We start from the raw sequence: 18,706 nt of genomic DNA, 5'->3' as shown, positions 1-18,706 counted from the left end.
CTTAGCTGTTTTTTTTCTGTTGTAAATAACTAGAGGGGAGGACTGTGTTTATTAGGGCCTCAAGGTGTAATAACAGTTGTTAGTCATGGGAGTCACCTGTAATAAAATGGTTTGGGGGAAAAAAAACTGCAGTTTTTACAGTCACACCGAGTTCAAATGGATTAAAAGATGTGAAGGCACAGCCTAGATAACAGAAAATGGAGATAACAGTGCTTATCATATGTTAAGGCACATTATCAGGGGAAATCCTCTTTTTTGAATTAGAGATTTTCACACGCAACATAGTTTACTTGGAATATACTGTTTCCGGGTAAAGCAATTGCGTTCACCTCGAAATACTTTTTCTTCATTTGAAATAGGTTTCCAATGCGAAAAGAAAGAGGATGGTGTTAAACTTCACAAATAAGCTTTCTGTATATTTGTTAATGCTCTGGCTTCTATGGAACACGTTCATTAGCAATCACATTTCAGTTCACAGCAGAAGTATTATTGGCTGCCACACGATTGTATGTCTAGCTTTGTCAAATGTAAAGGCATCAAAAAGGTTAAAGCATGTTGAATTGATTATTAATATTATATATGGCAAAAACTGCAGCAAGTACAGCAAATGATGGGAGCAGGACTATTTACTAAGGCAGGTAAGCCCGTTGGATCCCAAGAGCAAGGCACCTTCTGTGGATAGGCTGGGTACTTATAAGTCATGAAGCAGGGGGACTTAAGGCGTACAGCCCCGGGGCAGAGTTCTGAGGGGGGGGCACATCACCCCAAAAGACAGAACAAGTCTGGAAGATGACAGTGGCTGTGAGCATTGACTTTAGAGATTGCCGCGGGGCTGAAGGAACACTCGAGACTCTACCTATGCTGACCAACTGTGTCTGGTAAACAAAAGTAAAAACAAAATAATATTCATGTGAATCTCTTGGGGTCTTTGCAAACAAATGTGCAAGAAAAGAAAACAACAGGGACTTGGAAGGTGAGTAATACATGAACAAAGGATAAACTAAGAATAAGATAGCTCAATGTAACATCAAATTTGGAATATTTTCCAAGTAGACTTTAAAAGTGCAAAGATTCCGTCAAAAATATTAGATCTAGTAGGTGATTGATTTCACTGTGTACCATTGACAACGAAAGAAGTCCAAATCATTTAAACTGGGAGCAGGACTCGTGAATGCTTTTTTTTTCGGTGCCATTGACTGTGCTAGACATCCAATCGATTTTGACTGTGAGGGCAACCAATGAGTTCAGGACAATTAGTGCAATTAGTGTGGATACTTGTTTTAAACATTGGAAAAAAATGTTTTCCCATTTTTATCTTTCAAAGTTTAGGCCTAACAAGAGCACACAAAAAACTCACATTTAAATATAAATGTATTTAATAATGGACCAAGTATGATTGTGTGCTAGTTATAGTTTTAGTATTATATTAACCTTCTGAGTTCTATGTTCACACGGATGAGTCGGTTATCTGGCCAACCATCTTTGTCAATGGGGTGTCATTTATTACCGTATTTTCACGACTATAAGGCGCACCGCATTATAAGGCGCACCCTCAATGAATGACACATTTTATTTTTTTTTCCATATATAAAAGGCACACTGGATTACAAGGCGGCCTGTCTATTTTGGAGAAAATTTAAGACTTTTAAGTGCGCCTTATGGTCGTGAAAATATGGTATTATTTTCGGGAAATTTGCAATTCTAGTTTATACACAATGTTATGAGGTGAGATAAACATTAACAATTTTCTCTCCAGTATTTAACACACACAAGGGCCACTGAGTGCACTTAGTTTGGTGCAGGGAATGTTGGAGTATTCATGAAAGACGACACCTTGAGATTAAGTTAAAACCTCATGCAAATCCAGATAAATCTGAATTGAAACCACGAATATTCTAATGCTAGTTAGCCTGAAGGGTAAAGTGAGGCAAGGCTGTTTCAGGCTTTCAGCTAAAGTAATCCAAGCTGACAACAATTCTATTCAGTTTAACAGTCTGGGTTTTATTTGAACAATTTTTTTCAGACTGTGTAGGTTTTCTCCGGGTACTCCAGTTTCCTCCTACATACCAAAAACATGCGTGCTAGGCTGGTTGAACACTCTAAATTGCCCCAGTGTACGAGTGTGAGCGTGAATGGTTGTCCATCTTCTCGTGCCCAGCGATTGGCTGCCCACCAATTCAGGGGTCCCCCGCATCGTGCCTGAGATCAGCTGGGATAGGCTCCAGCATCCCCCGAAATTCTTGTGAGGGCAGGTGGTTCAGAAAATGATTGAATACATTTGTTTTAAAACAATGTAGACTAATTTCCTATCAAGTTGTTTAAAAAAACTTGGTCTAGTGTAAATTAGGGGTGTAGTGCAATTTTGCAGCCCTAATACCAGGGATGCAAGTGAAAGTATACAAGCTTAATGCCGCATAGCAGATATTTTACTGACTGTCATAAAGTCATGCAGATGCTGCTCTGCTTTTCTTTAACATTGGATTGTATGTACCCTAGTCTGGTGGTCCAAAGCAGGTCACAAAGAGCAACAGTGCCTCATAGAACAGCCACAGTGCCCTCTATTGGAGACAATCGACATAAAAAGGGGGTAGATTACAATCGTCAATAAAAATGAAATTACCTGTATTTGCACTTGACTACTTTGCAATATTCACTGGAATTATTACTGATTAGTCACCTTGGCTCCTTTACCTATAGGTCATTCCATTAATATCCCCAACAATTTCATGAAGCGAAAAAGGGTCATTATTAAACTCTCCCTATTCATCAAAACAACGTATAACCAAGTAAAACAACAATTTTGCTATGCCACAACAGAAAAATGGGCATTTTAAATTTAAATATGATTATTTCAATGTTACTGGATGTTTCCTCATAGTCTCATAGTACCATTGATGATGATGTAACATCTGAGCCTAGAAAACAGCAATTATAATTTAAAAAAATAAAACCCTAAACTTCTTTGACATTAAAAAAAAACTCATCGCAAAGCTAACTGGATATATAAACACAAGAACATGACACTGGTGGTTGAAAATATGCAAAAGCAATAGGTGTTATCCCAAGGTCAAGAGAAGCTACGATGTGGATGGATGCAATATAGTACACATAAACATGCTTTTGCAATAAATCAACTATACATAGGTCAATTCGATAGTAAAGGATGCCTGCCAAACTTCTCCCACTAAAGCAAAAGCCTCCTCTTGACATATTGTGCTCATCACAGGCTCCAACTTCAGTTATTCAGACAAAATTATCATGATTCTATAAAAAGAAACAGTTATATATATGCACACATACATGATTCACTAGTAATAAGTTAGAATATTTAACTGAACATGTTGACTGTTGACTAACCATGATTGATTGTTGGGCTGCGGACTGCTGCAGTTCAAGTAAAATTAATATTTCAATAAGTTTCTTATGGACCATGAATCCCTCTGGTAGATAGCAAGATACTTTCCAGTTGGGTTCACTGGCCTTTCTGCTTGAAACACGAACATGTTTTTGAATATTCTTCTAACGCTGAGTGACTAGAGAATGTCACGACATGTACAGTGATGACAATTTCTTGTTTGTTTATTTGCTAAGTGGTCAGCGAGCCTATTCTCTAATACCATTGTAAAAATGCTCTAGTTTTTGAATTGGTCCACTTGAAATGAATTCTGTTTTCATTTGATGCTGGAGTTAAATCCCATGTTCAAAGGCAACAACGAGGAGAGTTACAATATAAAAAGGCTTGAAACTGGGATGAGAAGTCCCCCTGCTGAGAAGTAGTACTTGTTTTAGCTCCTTTATATTCACCAACATAAAAGGCACTGTATGCATATTTTGGTTCAACACAGGAAAACCTGCAGGTTAGAGTTAGTGAAATTTAAGTCGGATGACAGTTGTGGGTTTGAATGGACACATGCACAAATCATATTAAGGATTTCCGCTGCACAGTATACAGTGCAATAGACCATCATTTGATTTGAATTGACACAGAAAAAAAATATATTAAAAAAACAAAATTTGCAAATACATTGGAAATTTCAAAATGTACTTAGCCTTTGGTTGGGTTGATTCATTGGAAATAAACTTTTATTTTTACCTTCATTTTCTGAACTGGTTATCCTCACGAGGTTCGCAGAGGGTGCCGGAGCCTATCCCAGTTTTGGCCAGCCGATCGTAGGGCACAAGGAGACGGACAATCATTTACACACACACACACACACACACTCATACCTAGGGGCAATTTAGAGTGTCCAATCAGCCTAGTATGCAGGTTGATGGAATGTGGGACGAAACCGGAGTACCCAGAGAAAACCCACTCTGACCCAGGGAGAACATGCAAACTCCTCACAGGTGGACTGACCTGGATTCGAACCCAGGACTCTAGAACGGAGAGGCTGACGCACTAACCACTCAGAACCGATTCAGTGTGTCACCTGGCTGGTGATGGGAGTTAGCCGGGCATACGCTCCAGCACCCCCCGCGACCCTCGTGAGGATAAGCAGTTCAGGAAATGAATGTATGTAATAAAAACCGTCAGGAAGAGATTCCGGGAAATTTGTTGTTTAACAAGCTAGTCGCCTAGCATCTCTTCAAACGATCCATTCTCATATGCTTCCAGTAATTGTAAAACAAAGCAAACAAAAACAATTTACAACCATCAGAGCAAATACACCGATCTTTTAAATCTCTTATATGAAGTCTCATCGGAAAGTTCTAGCATATCTACTAATAGCAACACAACACTACCGATGACAACTTTAATACAACTTACCTATAAAGATGTTTTCAGACTAATTGATCTTTGTCTCTGCAGCGTCTTTGGAGAACTTTTTCGCGATGAATCTGTCAAAGTTACAAGTGAGAAAACCAAACAAACATTTGAGAATCACACAACCACCTGCTTGGCACCTGTTTGGGGAGTCCGCGAAATGGCCCAATTTAATGTTTCACTGTGCAGTTTAGTAAAACATTAGCATTCACCGACGATGCCCGACAGCCAAATGCTATTTTTCCTCACCATGTGAGCCGGAGATGTCAGATCCTATTTGACAGCTCATTTGTCAGCCCTTTAGGCTTCTGTTAGGCATCTTCCCCACACTTTATGCAGACCCTCCACCTGTCTTCTCAGGTGGAAATATTCCTGGCCAGTCGCCCATCGTCCAACATTCCCCCACGTGCCAAAAAATGTACTCGCAAACAAACACAACTGTTAAAAAAAAACGCCTATACTAAAGCCAAAGCTATTTTTTTATCATTTCTATTGCTTTCATTAAGATTTTCCACTGGGATTTCAGCCAATTACTCTTATCGCTCAACAGATGTGCTTGTTCTAAAACGCGCTTGTGATTATTTTATAATCACGCGATAAGACAAACAATGATGACTAATCCACGATTAATTTGCCAGCTTTGTTCATTTTTAATATTAGATGTTCCCCCGTGGTAAACAATTTTGCGCGTTCCCCTTCCATTTGAAAGGAGTACAGTGGAAAAATAAACATTATTATGCTGATCTCCTTCCCAAGAGTCTTATTTTGACAACTTTCCGTCTTTAAATGAGCGCCGGAAGCGCTTCTACAAGATTTATTTACACTTGCCAAAAAGTGGACTTTTGAAGTGAATTCTGTAGGTATTTGGTTCTTATCAGCTATATATGCAGAGTTTGATATGCAAACAATAACATCAAATTCAAATCGTGAACAATGCAAATTATTTTTGAGTGATTTAGGTCATAGGCTGCCATTGACGTTGCCAAACGTCCAATTTATTTTGGCTGGGAAGGCTGGCTGCAAATAATAGCTACCAGCCTTCCTATTATATGCCAATTAGGCATCTGTCTTTTTAAATGACAGGAAAGTAGTTGTTCAGTCATTCATTTTGATTGTATTACTTTTCGATTAATATAATTATGTAATTATTTTAAAATGTATATAAATATTTTTATTTTTTATCATAAAAACAGATGGCCTGATAGACGAGTGGTTAGCGGATCTGCCTCACAGTTCTGGGGTCGACGGTTTGATCCCAGGATATTTGTGCTTTATTTTACATTGGTTAATGACAGATGGTCAAAATATGGTGGCTCCGACTTGGGTTAAAAAAAATCAAAGATTGGGGCATCTCTAATAATGAGTTGGTTATTTGCACGTCACAAAAATCAAAGAAACACGACTCATGAAAAACTCCACAACTGTGATATAATCATGCTTTGAAAAAATCCCTTTTAATGCACTAAGGCAAGTAAATTTGCAAGATGAGACTAAAGACCCACCACATCAATTTAAATTTCTCCCCAATGTGGCAATAATTGAAACTTTAGTGCAGTAGTGATGATGATTTTAGAGGAGCTTATTAAGTAGTAAACGCTAATATGCCGTGCCCGTCAATTGGCACAGTTCCTCTAGTGATTGCAGCCTCTCAATTTAACTGTATACTTATTTTATGAAGAGCCTAACATTTAGGGGGCCATGCTCTGCTATACACATACAAAAAGAATTCTAAAAAAAGACTACTCAAGTGCAATGTCAATATCAAATCACCCATTTATGTATTAGCAAATAGTCAATTTTTACAAGACACTTAATAGCCGGAATCATTTCAACCAAAGTGTGCCCCAAATAATCACCTCTACTATTTAATAACAGTCCCTATTCAGTAATTTTTATTCACTTACAATTACTGTTCTTGCACCGGACTCTCAAATGTGTGTCCTTGAGGGAAACATAATCCATATCTATAAAACTCGTTTTACATCATATTAGCGTCCACCAAATATATTACTCTTGTAATTTAACAGTTTGGAAAAGTTAATAATGCGGGCCACCGAGAGCACTTTTCAAGGTGAATCAACATGTGTGATTGCTCTTTCTTTAATACTGCTGACACCAATGATGCATAAAGCCTTGAGAAGAAACATAAAAATCTATCTTTCAAAACAGCTTAATGAATGTCCCTTATCTTCTGGCCTGACATCTTATATACAGTAACTCAGAGGTGTATAGCATTTATTCCTCACCACTGCCGCGGTGAAGAAATATAGCATGAGGGAAGATTAGCTAAAGAATAATTTGGTTCTTGAAGCTGCGGTTGAGGTCTTTGTGTGGCAGGACAATAGAGTTGAGGATTATCACCTCTCTGGGAATGGACACGTTACAACCTGGGGGTTGAATAATACAAATTGTAATAAGTAAAATAAAACATATTGTAAACAATGAGTGAAAGAATCAATTAAAAATAATATTACCGAGAATAGTGATGGACGGGGTGAGTTTTCCTTCTCTGAAGAGTGTCTCGCTGTCGATTTTTGCATATGGATCATTTGGGTTTGGGTCACTTGGAGTTCCTTCTACTCGTGCCCATTTGCCAATAGTGCTATCCCATCCTACAATGCTGTTTAAGACACAGCAATGGTCCTGCAGGGAAAATATTGACACGAATAAATCATTCAGTATTGAGGAAACCCTTGAAATGATGTACTTTAAATGTGCTTGGTTATGAGAAATCACACTGGTCTGTTAAAATTAAAGTGACAGAAACGGACAAATAAATGAGAGTATACCTGAATATCCCTCAGTCAAAAGTTTCTGAATTTGATGTAGGAGGGCTTGGCTCCTAATAAACATGCTTTTCCTCTAAAGTCAAATGGATTGGACATTTACTAGTGAGAAATTTAGAGCCACACAATTGGGAATTATGTCTCGGTCAATGGCAGCCAATGAGATAACGGTAGGTTATTCTCTTGCTCATTCTAATATTGTCCTTGAATTTGTTCGCATCTATGAGCATTTACGTTATTGTCTGTTGCATGCCTGCCATTGCTTTTGTGTTCTCCAGACAGTCCAGTGTTTTGCTTTTTTTGTGTAAATTCAGTTATATAACTGAGCCAAGGCACTGTAAAGCTGTCAAAACTCATTGTCAATTCTCCTGTTTCGAGTTACAAGGATCCTCGTGGACGTTTTACATGCACACTTTGCTGTTTCGAAAGCTTTTGCGCAGAAACAACATTTTTTTTTGCCATCCCATCATATTTAACTGCTTTTACCTGTAGAGTTGCACCATGCAGGATAATGGATTCACGCACCCTAACCCCAGCACCAATGGTAACTCCCGTGCCAATGGAGACATTTGGACCCAACTGTAAAGAGAAAACCAATGAAATATAACGCTTTATATTTTTGACATGGTCAACATTTTTAAAGCACCTTTCATTTTTTTATAGTATTTAATTTTTTATCTATACAAAAAAGGAAACTTTTATAAATATTTTTTTGTTATAAATGCTATTTTCTTTATTATTTATCAACTTTAAAGTGATATTGGGTGCCCCCCAACCAAAAAGTATTTCTGTTTTTATTGTATTGTATTGAATAGCTTGGAAGAGTGACTCTGCATATTCTCTACCTCGGTCACAGTCTGCAGAAGTTCCCCATCTTGTGGAAGACTTTCTGTGTGTGGTTCCAGTTTTTGTCCAACTTTACAACGTCTTTTTGAGTCTGTATCCGTTTTTGCTACCGCAACCAAGATGGCACCGTCCAAGTGGCAGCCGGTGGCGGTAGCTCCGTCCCCTTTTCCAAGTTTTGTGTTTTTGCTGCTTTTCTGTCTTAATGATTTGATTTGGTGATTCCTAATGATCCCATTTACTTTGATTTGCTTTGTACTTTGTGCTTTTGCTTTGTTGTTCTGCAGGCTTTCCGACTGTACTGTCTAACTTATAACTATGCCCTTCCTGTATCTGCATTCTCACCCTCTTGCTACTGTCACAATGACATTTCCCGAATACGGGATGAATAAAGTTATCCAATCCAATCCAATATGCATTGTTAAATTATTAGCGCATGAATATAGTATGAATGCTGCTTACCACAGCAGTGGGGTCAATGTTGGCAGTTGGGTGGATATAGACATTACCTAGAGAGAAAAAAAAGGTTTTGAAAGACTGTTGATTGGTGCAATTTTTGAAAGCAATGATGCAAGAATGAAACAAGCAGTACCACTTATCTTAGGGCCTCCTTCTTTGTTAGAGGCCAGCCTTTCCGGATGAGTTTTGTGATACTGGTTGAGGTATAACCGACTTGCATAAATTGCAGACCTGTGGAGAGGTTAGAAAATTGGAACCTTATTATTCTTTTTCCCTGATTTAACTCCTAGAAGCTTACAGGGTTGGAGGTGGACAAAAAATCATTTTCTCTCCTGAACTCACCCTGCTGATTTTATCTGGCTCCAGAATTTGAGTGTTTTATACACGTAGAGTTTGCCCTGTCCAGCCAGGGCAGTGAAAATGTCCTGCTCCAACCGGATGGCTTCTGCTCTGTGCCAGCCGTTGTTCATCTCCTCCCTGCCAGGGACAAAACCTTGACTTTAACACCCAGATTTATGTAGCAAAGTGGTTGTGAAATTGAACTATGTGATGACATAGAGCTGAAGTCATCAGGCTATCAAAAATAAACTAAAATAAAATAAATCAATAGTGATTGCTCCAATTACATTGTAAAATGTTCAACTGTGCTCATATACATCATTTCAAAGAGCAGAAGTAAAATGGAGAAAACCCAAAGAAAACCCACACAAGTGCAGAACATGCATATTCAGCAACTTGGATGACAACCTGAAAAGATAAACAGATTCGTCAAACGCAAGCCCGATTAGAGTTAAAACGCATCACTTGTCAGCTCGCCGTCCAAACCAAAGCTGTCTGTATATTTGATCAAAACCTTAAGTGGATTGCTTCCCATACAAATCAGTTTCCCTCAAAAAGTGTATTGTGAGAGCGAAGAGATGAAACAGAGTGTTAAATATTGATGAAAGGAACACGTTTAAGGATTCCACCCATAATGGGAGATTTACCAAAAGGGGGAGGTGTGCTTGGAGGCAAAGTCATTCCCGTGAGGTTTTCCATTGCGTCGTACTTCCAGGTTTTATGATCAGAAATTGTGCTGATTCAGTGCTAATCTTCATTTACATAGGTGGATTATAGCCTTGTTTAGTAAGCAGTATGACTTGACTTTGGGGGAGAACGCATAGCACACAAAAAGTGGAAAACTTTCAACTTAAAACTGAACTAAACCCATCCAATGTTTTTCTTGGCGACAATATAACAGCGTTGGTGTATGTTGAGAATTTTTTGAATCCATTTTTTTCACTTTCCATACTTATGTTTGCTTTATAAGTTTCAATACTGGAGTAGTAATACTGTTTGAGCATATGCAGACTGTTCTTAAACCAATATTTAGTGTAGTAGTTCAAAGTGTAGGAAAGGAAAATAACAAAAGTCAATCACCTCGTGCTGTCATGCGAACTGCTGAGTTTTTTCCACAAAATAGAGAACCAAGTAATAAACAGGAGTAGTACGTTTTTTGGATTTGACGTTACTTTTTAAGCACTTTTAAGTACACTTTTAAGCTGCCATTTTTATTTCTACATGGTCTAGTGCTCACACCTTTTGATATTCCTATATCATTGTTATACAATTTATTCATTAATAAAGAAACTAAGCAAAAAAGTTTCATGTAAAAATATTATCGTGAATGACTAGATGTGAACAAAACCTGTTTAAAATCCATCTGCTCTCAGTGGAGCAAACTTTTTTTTTTAATTGATCCTTTGTTGACGATGATAAGGCCCAAATCTTGATCTTTAAAAAGGGTGAGAAAAGGAAAAGTGTGGAGAACAAAACAAACTATCCTATGCAAACTCAGCAGTAGTACACACCAAATGCTAAGTCGTAGGTGTCAAACTCAAAGCCTGGGGACCAGATCTAGCCCACAACATCATTTTGGTTTTCGCTGAAATAAAAAAAATACATTTTCTGTTGTCCTCAATGAAAGATTACTAATAAAGAAATCTGAGAATATCTGAAGTATTTATTTTGTTCTTTCCGCAAAAAGAGCGAGTTTGACACCCCAGCTCTAAGTGCTCTATCACCACACCGTGCAGGAGACACAAGGTACCAACTTACCCATCATATGGAAACCTGATGATTGTATAGGCAAAAACAAAATAACAATGGAGAGAGCAAAGAAAAATAAAGCACATGAAGAGAACCAAAGTCAAAAAAATGAACTCCTCTCACCCTTGAGCAGAGATCTTACAACTCACATCATCATGTCTTGTTGATTTTTCTGGAAAACCGTTCCAATATGCTGAAATATCTCCGGATTAAAGAGGTAGATACCACAGTTGATGATGTCGCTCACAAACGTGCTGGGTTTTTCCACATAATGTAACACCTAATAAGCAAACAGAGGACCTGTAATGGTTCCGAGCGGGAACGGTGATAAATGTCTGACAATGCATCGAGAAATAATCCAGAGAGGTTAAATACCTCATTTGTTTCTTCATTTTCAACTATGCAACCATAATTCAGGGATTGTGTCCTGTTTGCCTGTGAGGGAAACACCAGTGTAAATACATTTTGCATCCAAATATTTATTTAAAAACACATCTACAACATCACATAAGAGCGTGGGCGACAATGCCTATAAAAGACTTCTATTGTGATAACTCACCGTCGTTCCGAGGATGACAAAGCTACTTGTTTCTCCATGTTCTTTCTGGAAGCTGAGCATCTCTGTTAAAGGAAAGGCTGCGCACACATCGGCATTAAGAACAAAGAAAGCCTGAGGGCCACCAGCGATGATTTGATCTCTGAAGTGATAGATGCCCCCTCCAGTACCCAGAGCGGCATATTCTTGCAAATACCTGCAGTGCACAGGGAAAGCCGAGCTGTTAAGTATGCCTGCTTTGAGAGGATGGGTGATTTATTGAGATGGGATGCTAATCCAATGGGCTCTCCATGCATGAGTTTGAATTCCATCTTCGTTAGTGCAAGTTGTTTGTGACAGGAGTGGCTAAAACATCTCGATGGTACCAAAACTTTGCCCTCATTTGTTAGTATGGCAAAAGCAATGTAATTTTATTGGCCGTTTACCTAATAGAAATTTTGAATTCTTGCTGGGCATTTACAAGGAATCTAGTGAGTTCTTCATTAGGCTGGTAAAACCCGATGAGCAGGATTTCCTTCATATTTGGGACCTGGTGGGAAAAATAATAATAGTTGCGCAAAAGTCAGATGATTTGCAAAAAATTAAGAATGAGATGAAGTTGGTAAGGCCATCACCTTGGCGCATGCTTCAATGTGATGGCCAAGCATGGACACACCAGCTACTGGAAATAAAGGTTTGGGGACTTCAAATGATAATGGTCTGAACCTTGTGCCTGCAAAAGAAAATATATTGCATCCAATTAATATTTTACAGGGCCCCCATTTTCCTTATTGGTTACCATGGAAACTGTCCATCACTCACTAAAATCAACATTCACAGCCAACCCTACCATCTGAAATGAATTGGACATCTATCATAATCAATGGCAGTGAGTAAAATACCATGAAAAAAAATGAGTGGCCAACCAGCCATAGCAAACATAATATCCTATGACTAAAGTGTATTTATAATTAGTTTTAAATATTTTTAATTTAATTTATTTATTCATAAAAAGTAATATAACATATTTTTTAATATTTAAATTAATTTATATTATAATTTTTTAACAAGCAATTATAGTTACTTGCCCAGAAAACAGTTAAAAGATGATTTCTTGCAATGATCAACTTAAGTTGGAAATACATAAATTATTCTCTCTAAAGCCCAAAGTACAAACGAGAAAATGCAGAAAAGTGTAAATATTTTATTTAAATCAACCTAATTCTGACGAATCCACTAGAACTTTAACTTACAATCAATACTGATCCTTTTTAGGAGGATTTTGCTTTTATGTCCAGCATTATAAAATATAGATCAATAGATTTTGGAAATCTTACATGCATATTTCTCAATCTGTGGAAATTAAAAGAAAAAGACACATAAAATAGTTGAACATGAATTATATACTGTTTTGTCCTTGTCATATTGGAAAAAAATCATTTCTACTATGAGCGTTTTAATAGTGTTGTTAGTCAAATAAATGAGCTATCAGGTGTCTGATGTTAATGATAAGTTCTATTAATTAAGGCAATAAAGAATCAGTGATTTTACGTAGAAGCGGCCGTAATAAAATGATGATTGTCAAATCACTGCTTATGTTGAGCCACGTCAGCTAATATAACCTTATTAATGTGGCATTAAGTTGTAGCATTAGCATTTAAAAATAAAATCCCGATGAGTCTGTAGAGCCCAAACAAAGTGTTATTCTCACCTTTCTGAGGCCCTCCTATTAAAATAACTGCCTTTAGCATGTTGAAATGCTGCGATGTTATTTTGTTCCAAAATACAGGGGAATAACACTGTTTTCACTCGAGCGGAATTCTTCCGCATACAAACGTGACGTTGCGCTCAGGGAAAACATGGAACGGATTTTGTGGATTTGAGTACAAGGAACTATAATTGTTAATAATAAAAATATTCTCCAAAATGGTAGACTTTATTTGTCATATAATCCCAATATTTGGATTTAATCATTTTATATTTAAAATTAATATTACTGATTTAATATGGATACATTTTAAATGAAAATATATTAATGTGCAAGGTTAATAAAAAAAAAGGGCATTTGTTTATTAATAAATGTTATGAAGACCTATTTCAGTCAAATTTGATATGGGGTATTGCTGCAAAGCATATTGAAGTGTATGTTTTTTTTTGTTTCTTTTCTAATTTATGTCAATGTGACCTAATTACTAAAGGAATATTAGGAATTAAGATTGCCAACATTGTGTTGTGATGTATGAAAATTTAGCTATGGTAGAATATTTTATATTTGTTGTTTTGAATAAGTGGAAAAAAAGACGTCAGGTTTCAGGCCAAATAGCTCTACAGTCTATTGGAAAAGTTTACTTGAATATTTCCTCATTAAAATATAACCTAAAGTCAAACTGCTTCCCGCGCGGTAGTGTTTTGAACTCAAACATATGCAAATCAGATGTGCAACAGCATCAAACACTCAATAACATTTTAGTCAACTGTCACCAGGGGACATTCTGCTCTGGCTTTTAACATTTAGAACACAGAAAAAAAATCTTAGCTGCTTTTCTATCTTCCAGGTTTGTTCTTTTCCATCACCAGAAATAGGCTGCATTTCATTAATGCATTTAAGTTTCAATTTAAATAAATGTGCAGAGAGAGAGCATGCTTATTAAGAAAGCAATACAAATTTAATTTCCCTATATATAGTATGTATTATTCATCCTTAAAAACAGTTCCAAAATCAATCATTCTGTGTCACTTGGTAAATACACAATATTAAACATATTTTCGTTACCTCACAGCAAAATGCACGGGGCAATAAAGCGCAGTGATTGTTTTATCATTTAAAAAACAAAACAAAAAACAATTGGAACAGAAAAGGCAAGCGTTAAGGTGGTAAAAACCTGCAACTGATTTTGCATTTGTTCATTCCTGTGGCGAACAAAGGTACCCTACTATAGCCACACTTACATGAGATGTACTGAATGCACTATAAGAAAATATTAGGATAAAAGACTAAGTTATTTTTTTTATTGTTTCATGACTAAAAACCCTATGCTGGAAATAATAGTACATTACATAACTGCATAACCTTTTGACATCACTCCTTTTCTACAAGGTAATTTGGCTCTATTGATAATGTATGTGTGTGCAAATTGTCATTATAAAATGTCACATCTTATATGGTAATCCTAATAAGTTCACAATACACATGGAAATGTGATAAATGCACTACTGCTTTATAATGCAAAATTCAATTGTGCAAATTGATGGTAGAAAAACTTGCACTCTTTTACAGCAAAGCTAACCAAGTCCTTGTACAGTAGTGGCCAACACATTATGGCTTGCATCAACAGTTCCATATTCTGACATCTTATCATCTCTTGTTGTAATGATCTTTACACTTGCGTAGCTCCTCTAGCACTCGAGCTCGGAACAAAGTCCAGTCCTCGTCCTCAAATTGGTGGAGTCCCAGTGCCAGATGGAGCTCTGGAAGGTGGCTGCGAAGGAAAGGATTGTACGCCTTCTCATCTCCAACAGTTGAAGGACACTGAAAAACAAGTAGAAATAGATTTTATCTAAATCACAGATATCAAACATAGAGCCTGGCACATCATTTTGTGCAGCCCATGAAGTTATATCATGTGCAGTGATGTCATTTTTCCCACCAAAATAGTATAAAAATGTCTGCAGTTGTCAATAAAAGATCAAGGACTAGAGAGAGCAAATATTTTTGTTGTTTGTTAATTCCCCTCCTCTTTAAAAAATAATAATAATAACATTGACATTTATTAGAAATAAAGAAAAATAAAAGCTAAGAGTTTTCAATTTTTTCTTCTTTTGTTATATATAACAAATGAAAGAGAAAATAAATAGAAAATGAAAAGTACATTGGCAAAAATTTGCTATGAACTCATTGGCTGCCATGAACATCGACAGACGTCTAATCCATTTGAACTGGAAGATTGACAGCGAATAAACAGGTGCTTGCTCTTCGCTATCAATCCCGGATTGCATGACTACTAGTGATAAACAAACCTAATTTCACAGCCGTCCGTTATTTTTCAAACGTCTACATTTCACTCTTAAACGTACCAAACCAGATGACCAACACGCACAACATATTATCACGTAACCTTAGCTTTGCAATATTGTCCAAATATAGCCTTGACAGACTGTATGCACAATGTGATAAGGCCTTCCTTCCGGCATCTCTAAATTAGAAAGCCCCGGGCTGCCCGACAAGAGCAGGGACGTATCACTCTCACCGTGCACAGCTTCTGCCCTCGCTGCTTCAGCACCCACTGATATTTGTCTTCCCTGGCAGTATTGCGGGGCTCCACCTCAGCAGCAAACAGCAGATTGTCCATTGCATACTCGTGACCTGAGTGGTGCCAAAAGTACAAGCGGAAAATTCAGCATAATTCGACTTAAGTGTGCATTATGCACTGAAATTGACATTAATTGGAGGCTAATTACTTGTACTGTTTTGTCAGGAATAAAAATTGCCCTATTGCATATTAACATTGATGCATGTGTGTGTGTGTCAGAGAATTTCCTACCAGGCCAAAGAAAGGTTTGATCATTTAAGGAGCAGACAGTGTCAAGTGAAGACAGCATTGTGGTGGCACTGCCTTCAAACATCCTCCCTTCGAACAACAGAAACACACATTAAGTCATACTGGAGTATAAGTCACATTTTTGGGTGCAATTATGTTTTAGCGGCGACCAAGTACAAACTTGATAAAATGTTGGAGAGGCAAAGAGGAGAAATATTGCAATATTTTATGCCAAATGCAATCATTATTTCTGCTGTACTTACCACATCCTGAGAGGAAAACCAGGTCACCAGAGAAAAGACTGGAGGGGGCACCCAATGCCCGCCCATCCAGCAGGTAAATCATGTGGCCCACTGTGTGTCCTGGCGTGAAGAGGGCCGTAAAGCGTAAAGACCCGACCATTACGCAGTCCTCGTGTGAAAGAGGGCTAATAAAACACAAATAGAAATATGTCACAAACACTTGGCACTTCAGATAAGGAAGTGGAAATAAATGTGTTCATTCAATGAGCAAAAAAAAATGAAGATGAAAGAATTATTCATCAAGGAAAACATGACACATCTATCTTATCAAAATACGTGAACTCAAATGCAGCTTATCTAACCAAAAATAAGTAACTGCGAAGTCAATGTTCCTTTTTTTCAATTAATGTGCGCTACATTGAGGAAGCTGGACTTACTGGGTCAGAGCAGGAATGTTATCAGCCGCATTTCCATAAACTCTACATGAGCTATGAAGCCTTTGGAGCAATTTGTTTCCCCCACTGTGATCCCTGCAGATTACAGAGACAGTGGCAAGTGAATGTGGTGATTTGACTCGACAATTCCCTTTAACCTGTCGACTTGATTTGTGGAGAGCACGGATATTCGGTCAAACTTGATATATTCCAAGCGCTGGGTGTGGTAAACTTATAAAGCTTGATAGAATACAGTTTGCACTATATGGGCATGCATATTGAACAGGTCTTAATTAAAATGAATCATTCTTTAGAGAGATTTTGTGTTGTAGAGCGCTTTTGGAATTTGCTGTGGCTACCATTTATTTTCACCACAATGCAAAAAAAGTAACACACTGCTTACCAATGCTTGTGTGTACAGAAAATAGCTTCGAGCGTCACTCCCTCCTCCTTTAGGACTTCCTAAAAAAATAGGAAAGCTGTTAAAAATCACTGTATAGTGAATTAAAAATTAATTACCACAATTAAATATAAAATGATCCACCTTTCTAGCATATTTCTCAACTCTTGTTGCTACAAAATAAATTATAAAAGCATAGACTTTTTAACCGTGTCTGGTAATGTGGTTAAACGTGGAATTTTGAGTTTTCTCAAAAGTAACCCTGGGGATATTTAATAAACCTAAGATGTGTGTGTATTGTTTCAAATGTACAAGTTTAAGAGCTTTTATTTCACAATAGAAAGACATGTAAAATGGCAGATTGATGCTTCTTTCGGCACAGCAGTGCAAAACTAAGAAAGCATCATCACCTGAACAATTTGAGGGTCTGCTGGGTCTACAACTGCTGCAACGCTGGACGTGGTGTCAATTATAAGATAGCTGTAGTTGTCTGACAGGACAGGGATGGGAATAATTTTCATACCTGTTTGAGGGCAAAGGATCGAAACAGATGCATAAGAAAAAAACTATATTAGATCACTAGATAATCCATTCAGGTAACATTCATACAGAGCATTAACTACAGTCGCATGCATGCACACCAATAGGCAGATTTAAAGCTTTAACGAACCTAACATGCATATTTGATCAAATTAGAGGAAGGCAGACTAGCTGGAAATATTCAAGATCATGTGGACCTTTGAAACTGTACACAGACCAGCTTCCCATGATAAATTTAACATAACAATTTTCAGTGTCATACCACTTAGTTCCATTGGTAAACCAGTAGAGTGTCCAGTTGGGTAGCGTTCCCGGGCTTTCCTCATTTGCCTTTTGTAAAACATGTAACCAAGCTTGGTCTTGGTGTACAGCGTGTACCTTAGTAATAAATCAGAAGAAGAAAAATACATTAATGGGATTTCCTGTAAATGTGGGGAAATCAAAAGTTACTGCACCATAGAAAATGCTCATTATACATGGTCTACTAATTCCTTATTAATCACGACAACCATCACTTCGGCAGTATCAGGAATATATACTATACTACACTGAATTACATACTTATATTGTACTACATTGTCATACAACACATTTAAAGTAGATGCAGCGACAAATTTGTAAACAAATACCACAACGATGGAATGTGATGGCGTTTAATGGCCCCCGAGCTAACACTAGATGATGCTACGCTAAAGCAAATCAACCTGTCAAACACAAAACAACACTACAGAACATTATGCTGGTTCTAGTTAGATTCAACTTACGCCATCCGGAAAAGCGGCTTCTCTGTGCGAGCCATTATCGTGCTAATAATTTTCCTCCAAAATTGTTTCACAGGGCGTCTGAACCGGAATAGTAAACATAGCGAGAGGAAAGACGCAGTTAGACTTATCAGAGAAAACCAGCCAGGAAACGCCATCACGTCTGAGCCCGGAAAAACACGATGACGTCAGAAAGACGCGCACAACGTAAATACAATTCTTTTTAGGGGAGATTAAAAAAAGATTATTTTTGTTTGCCTTTTATTTAAAAAAAACATCTCCTTTATGTCTTTTAATAAAGTGTATATTATTTTA

The 18,706-nt window shown here is 37.3% G+C and overlaps 3 protein-coding genes across 7 annotated transcripts in view; all 3 read right to left on the bottom strand.

Moving 5' to 3' along the window:
• The window catches only part of asic4a (acid-sensing (proton-gated) ion channel family member 4a), a 121,313-nt gene extending 115,854 nt beyond the window's left edge, over positions 1–5,459 (bottom strand). For 2 of the 4 annotated variants that reach the window (XM_077616915.1, XM_077616912.1), the window contains exons 1-2: positions 5,015–5,459; positions 4,769–4,839 (exon numbers count right to left, since the gene is read on the bottom strand). The gene's annotated coding sequence lies outside the window, so the exon portion shown is untranslated. Of the gene's footprint in view, positions 1–4,768; positions 4,840–4,905 lie in introns of all 4 variants that reach the window. The other 2 variants (XM_077616914.1, XM_077616913.1) reach the window with 2 other exon arrangements.
• A 740-nt stretch (positions 5,460–6,199) lies between these two features.
• On the bottom strand, positions 6,200–13,324 carry gmppaa (GDP-mannose pyrophosphorylase Aa). Of its 2 annotated transcripts, XM_077617777.1 has the most exons (13): positions 13,188–13,324; positions 12,112–12,209; positions 11,923–12,026; positions 11,501–11,693; positions 11,317–11,376; positions 11,091–11,221; positions 10,951–10,965; positions 9,196–9,330; positions 8,987–9,084; positions 8,857–8,903; positions 8,038–8,130; positions 7,240–7,408; positions 6,200–7,152 (listed from the first exon to the last, which is right to left on the bottom strand). In XM_077617777.1, exons 1-13 carry the CDS (start codon positions 13,225–13,227, stop codon positions 7,052–7,054), a joined length of 1,284 nt encoding a protein of 427 aa, XP_077473903.1. In that variant the 5' UTR covers positions 13,228–13,324; the 3' UTR covers positions 6,200–7,051. The 2 variants fall into 2 exon arrangements, with proteins under 2 accessions (XP_077473903.1, XP_077473904.1); XM_077617778.1 differs by lacking the exon at positions 10,951–10,965.
• A 472-nt stretch (positions 13,325–13,796) lies between these two features.
• On the bottom strand, positions 13,797–18,564 carry pnkd (PNKD metallo-beta-lactamase domain containing). Its single transcript, XM_077617038.1, has 9 exons — positions 18,395–18,564; positions 17,893–18,008; positions 17,501–17,613; positions 17,094–17,152; positions 16,694–16,786; positions 16,278–16,441; positions 16,018–16,104; positions 15,724–15,839; positions 13,797–15,005 (listed from the first exon to the last, which is right to left on the bottom strand). The coding sequence occupies exons 1-9, from the start codon at positions 18,547–18,549 to the stop codon at positions 14,832–14,834; spliced, it is 1,077 nt and encodes a 358-aa protein (XP_077473164.1). The 5' UTR covers positions 18,550–18,564; the 3' UTR covers positions 13,797–14,831.
• Positions 18,565–18,706: the final 142 nt, after the last annotated feature.

Source organism: Stigmatopora argus, chromosome 13 (genome assembly GCF_051989625.1).
Source record: "Stigmatopora argus isolate UIUO_Sarg chromosome 13, RoL_Sarg_1.0, whole genome shotgun sequence".
NCBI classification, from domain to species: domain Eukaryota; kingdom Metazoa; phylum Chordata; class Actinopteri; order Syngnathiformes; family Syngnathidae; genus Stigmatopora; species Stigmatopora argus.
The sequence above is the reverse complement of the archived record's forward strand: the minus strand, read 5'-3'. Positions and strand labels throughout refer to the sequence as shown.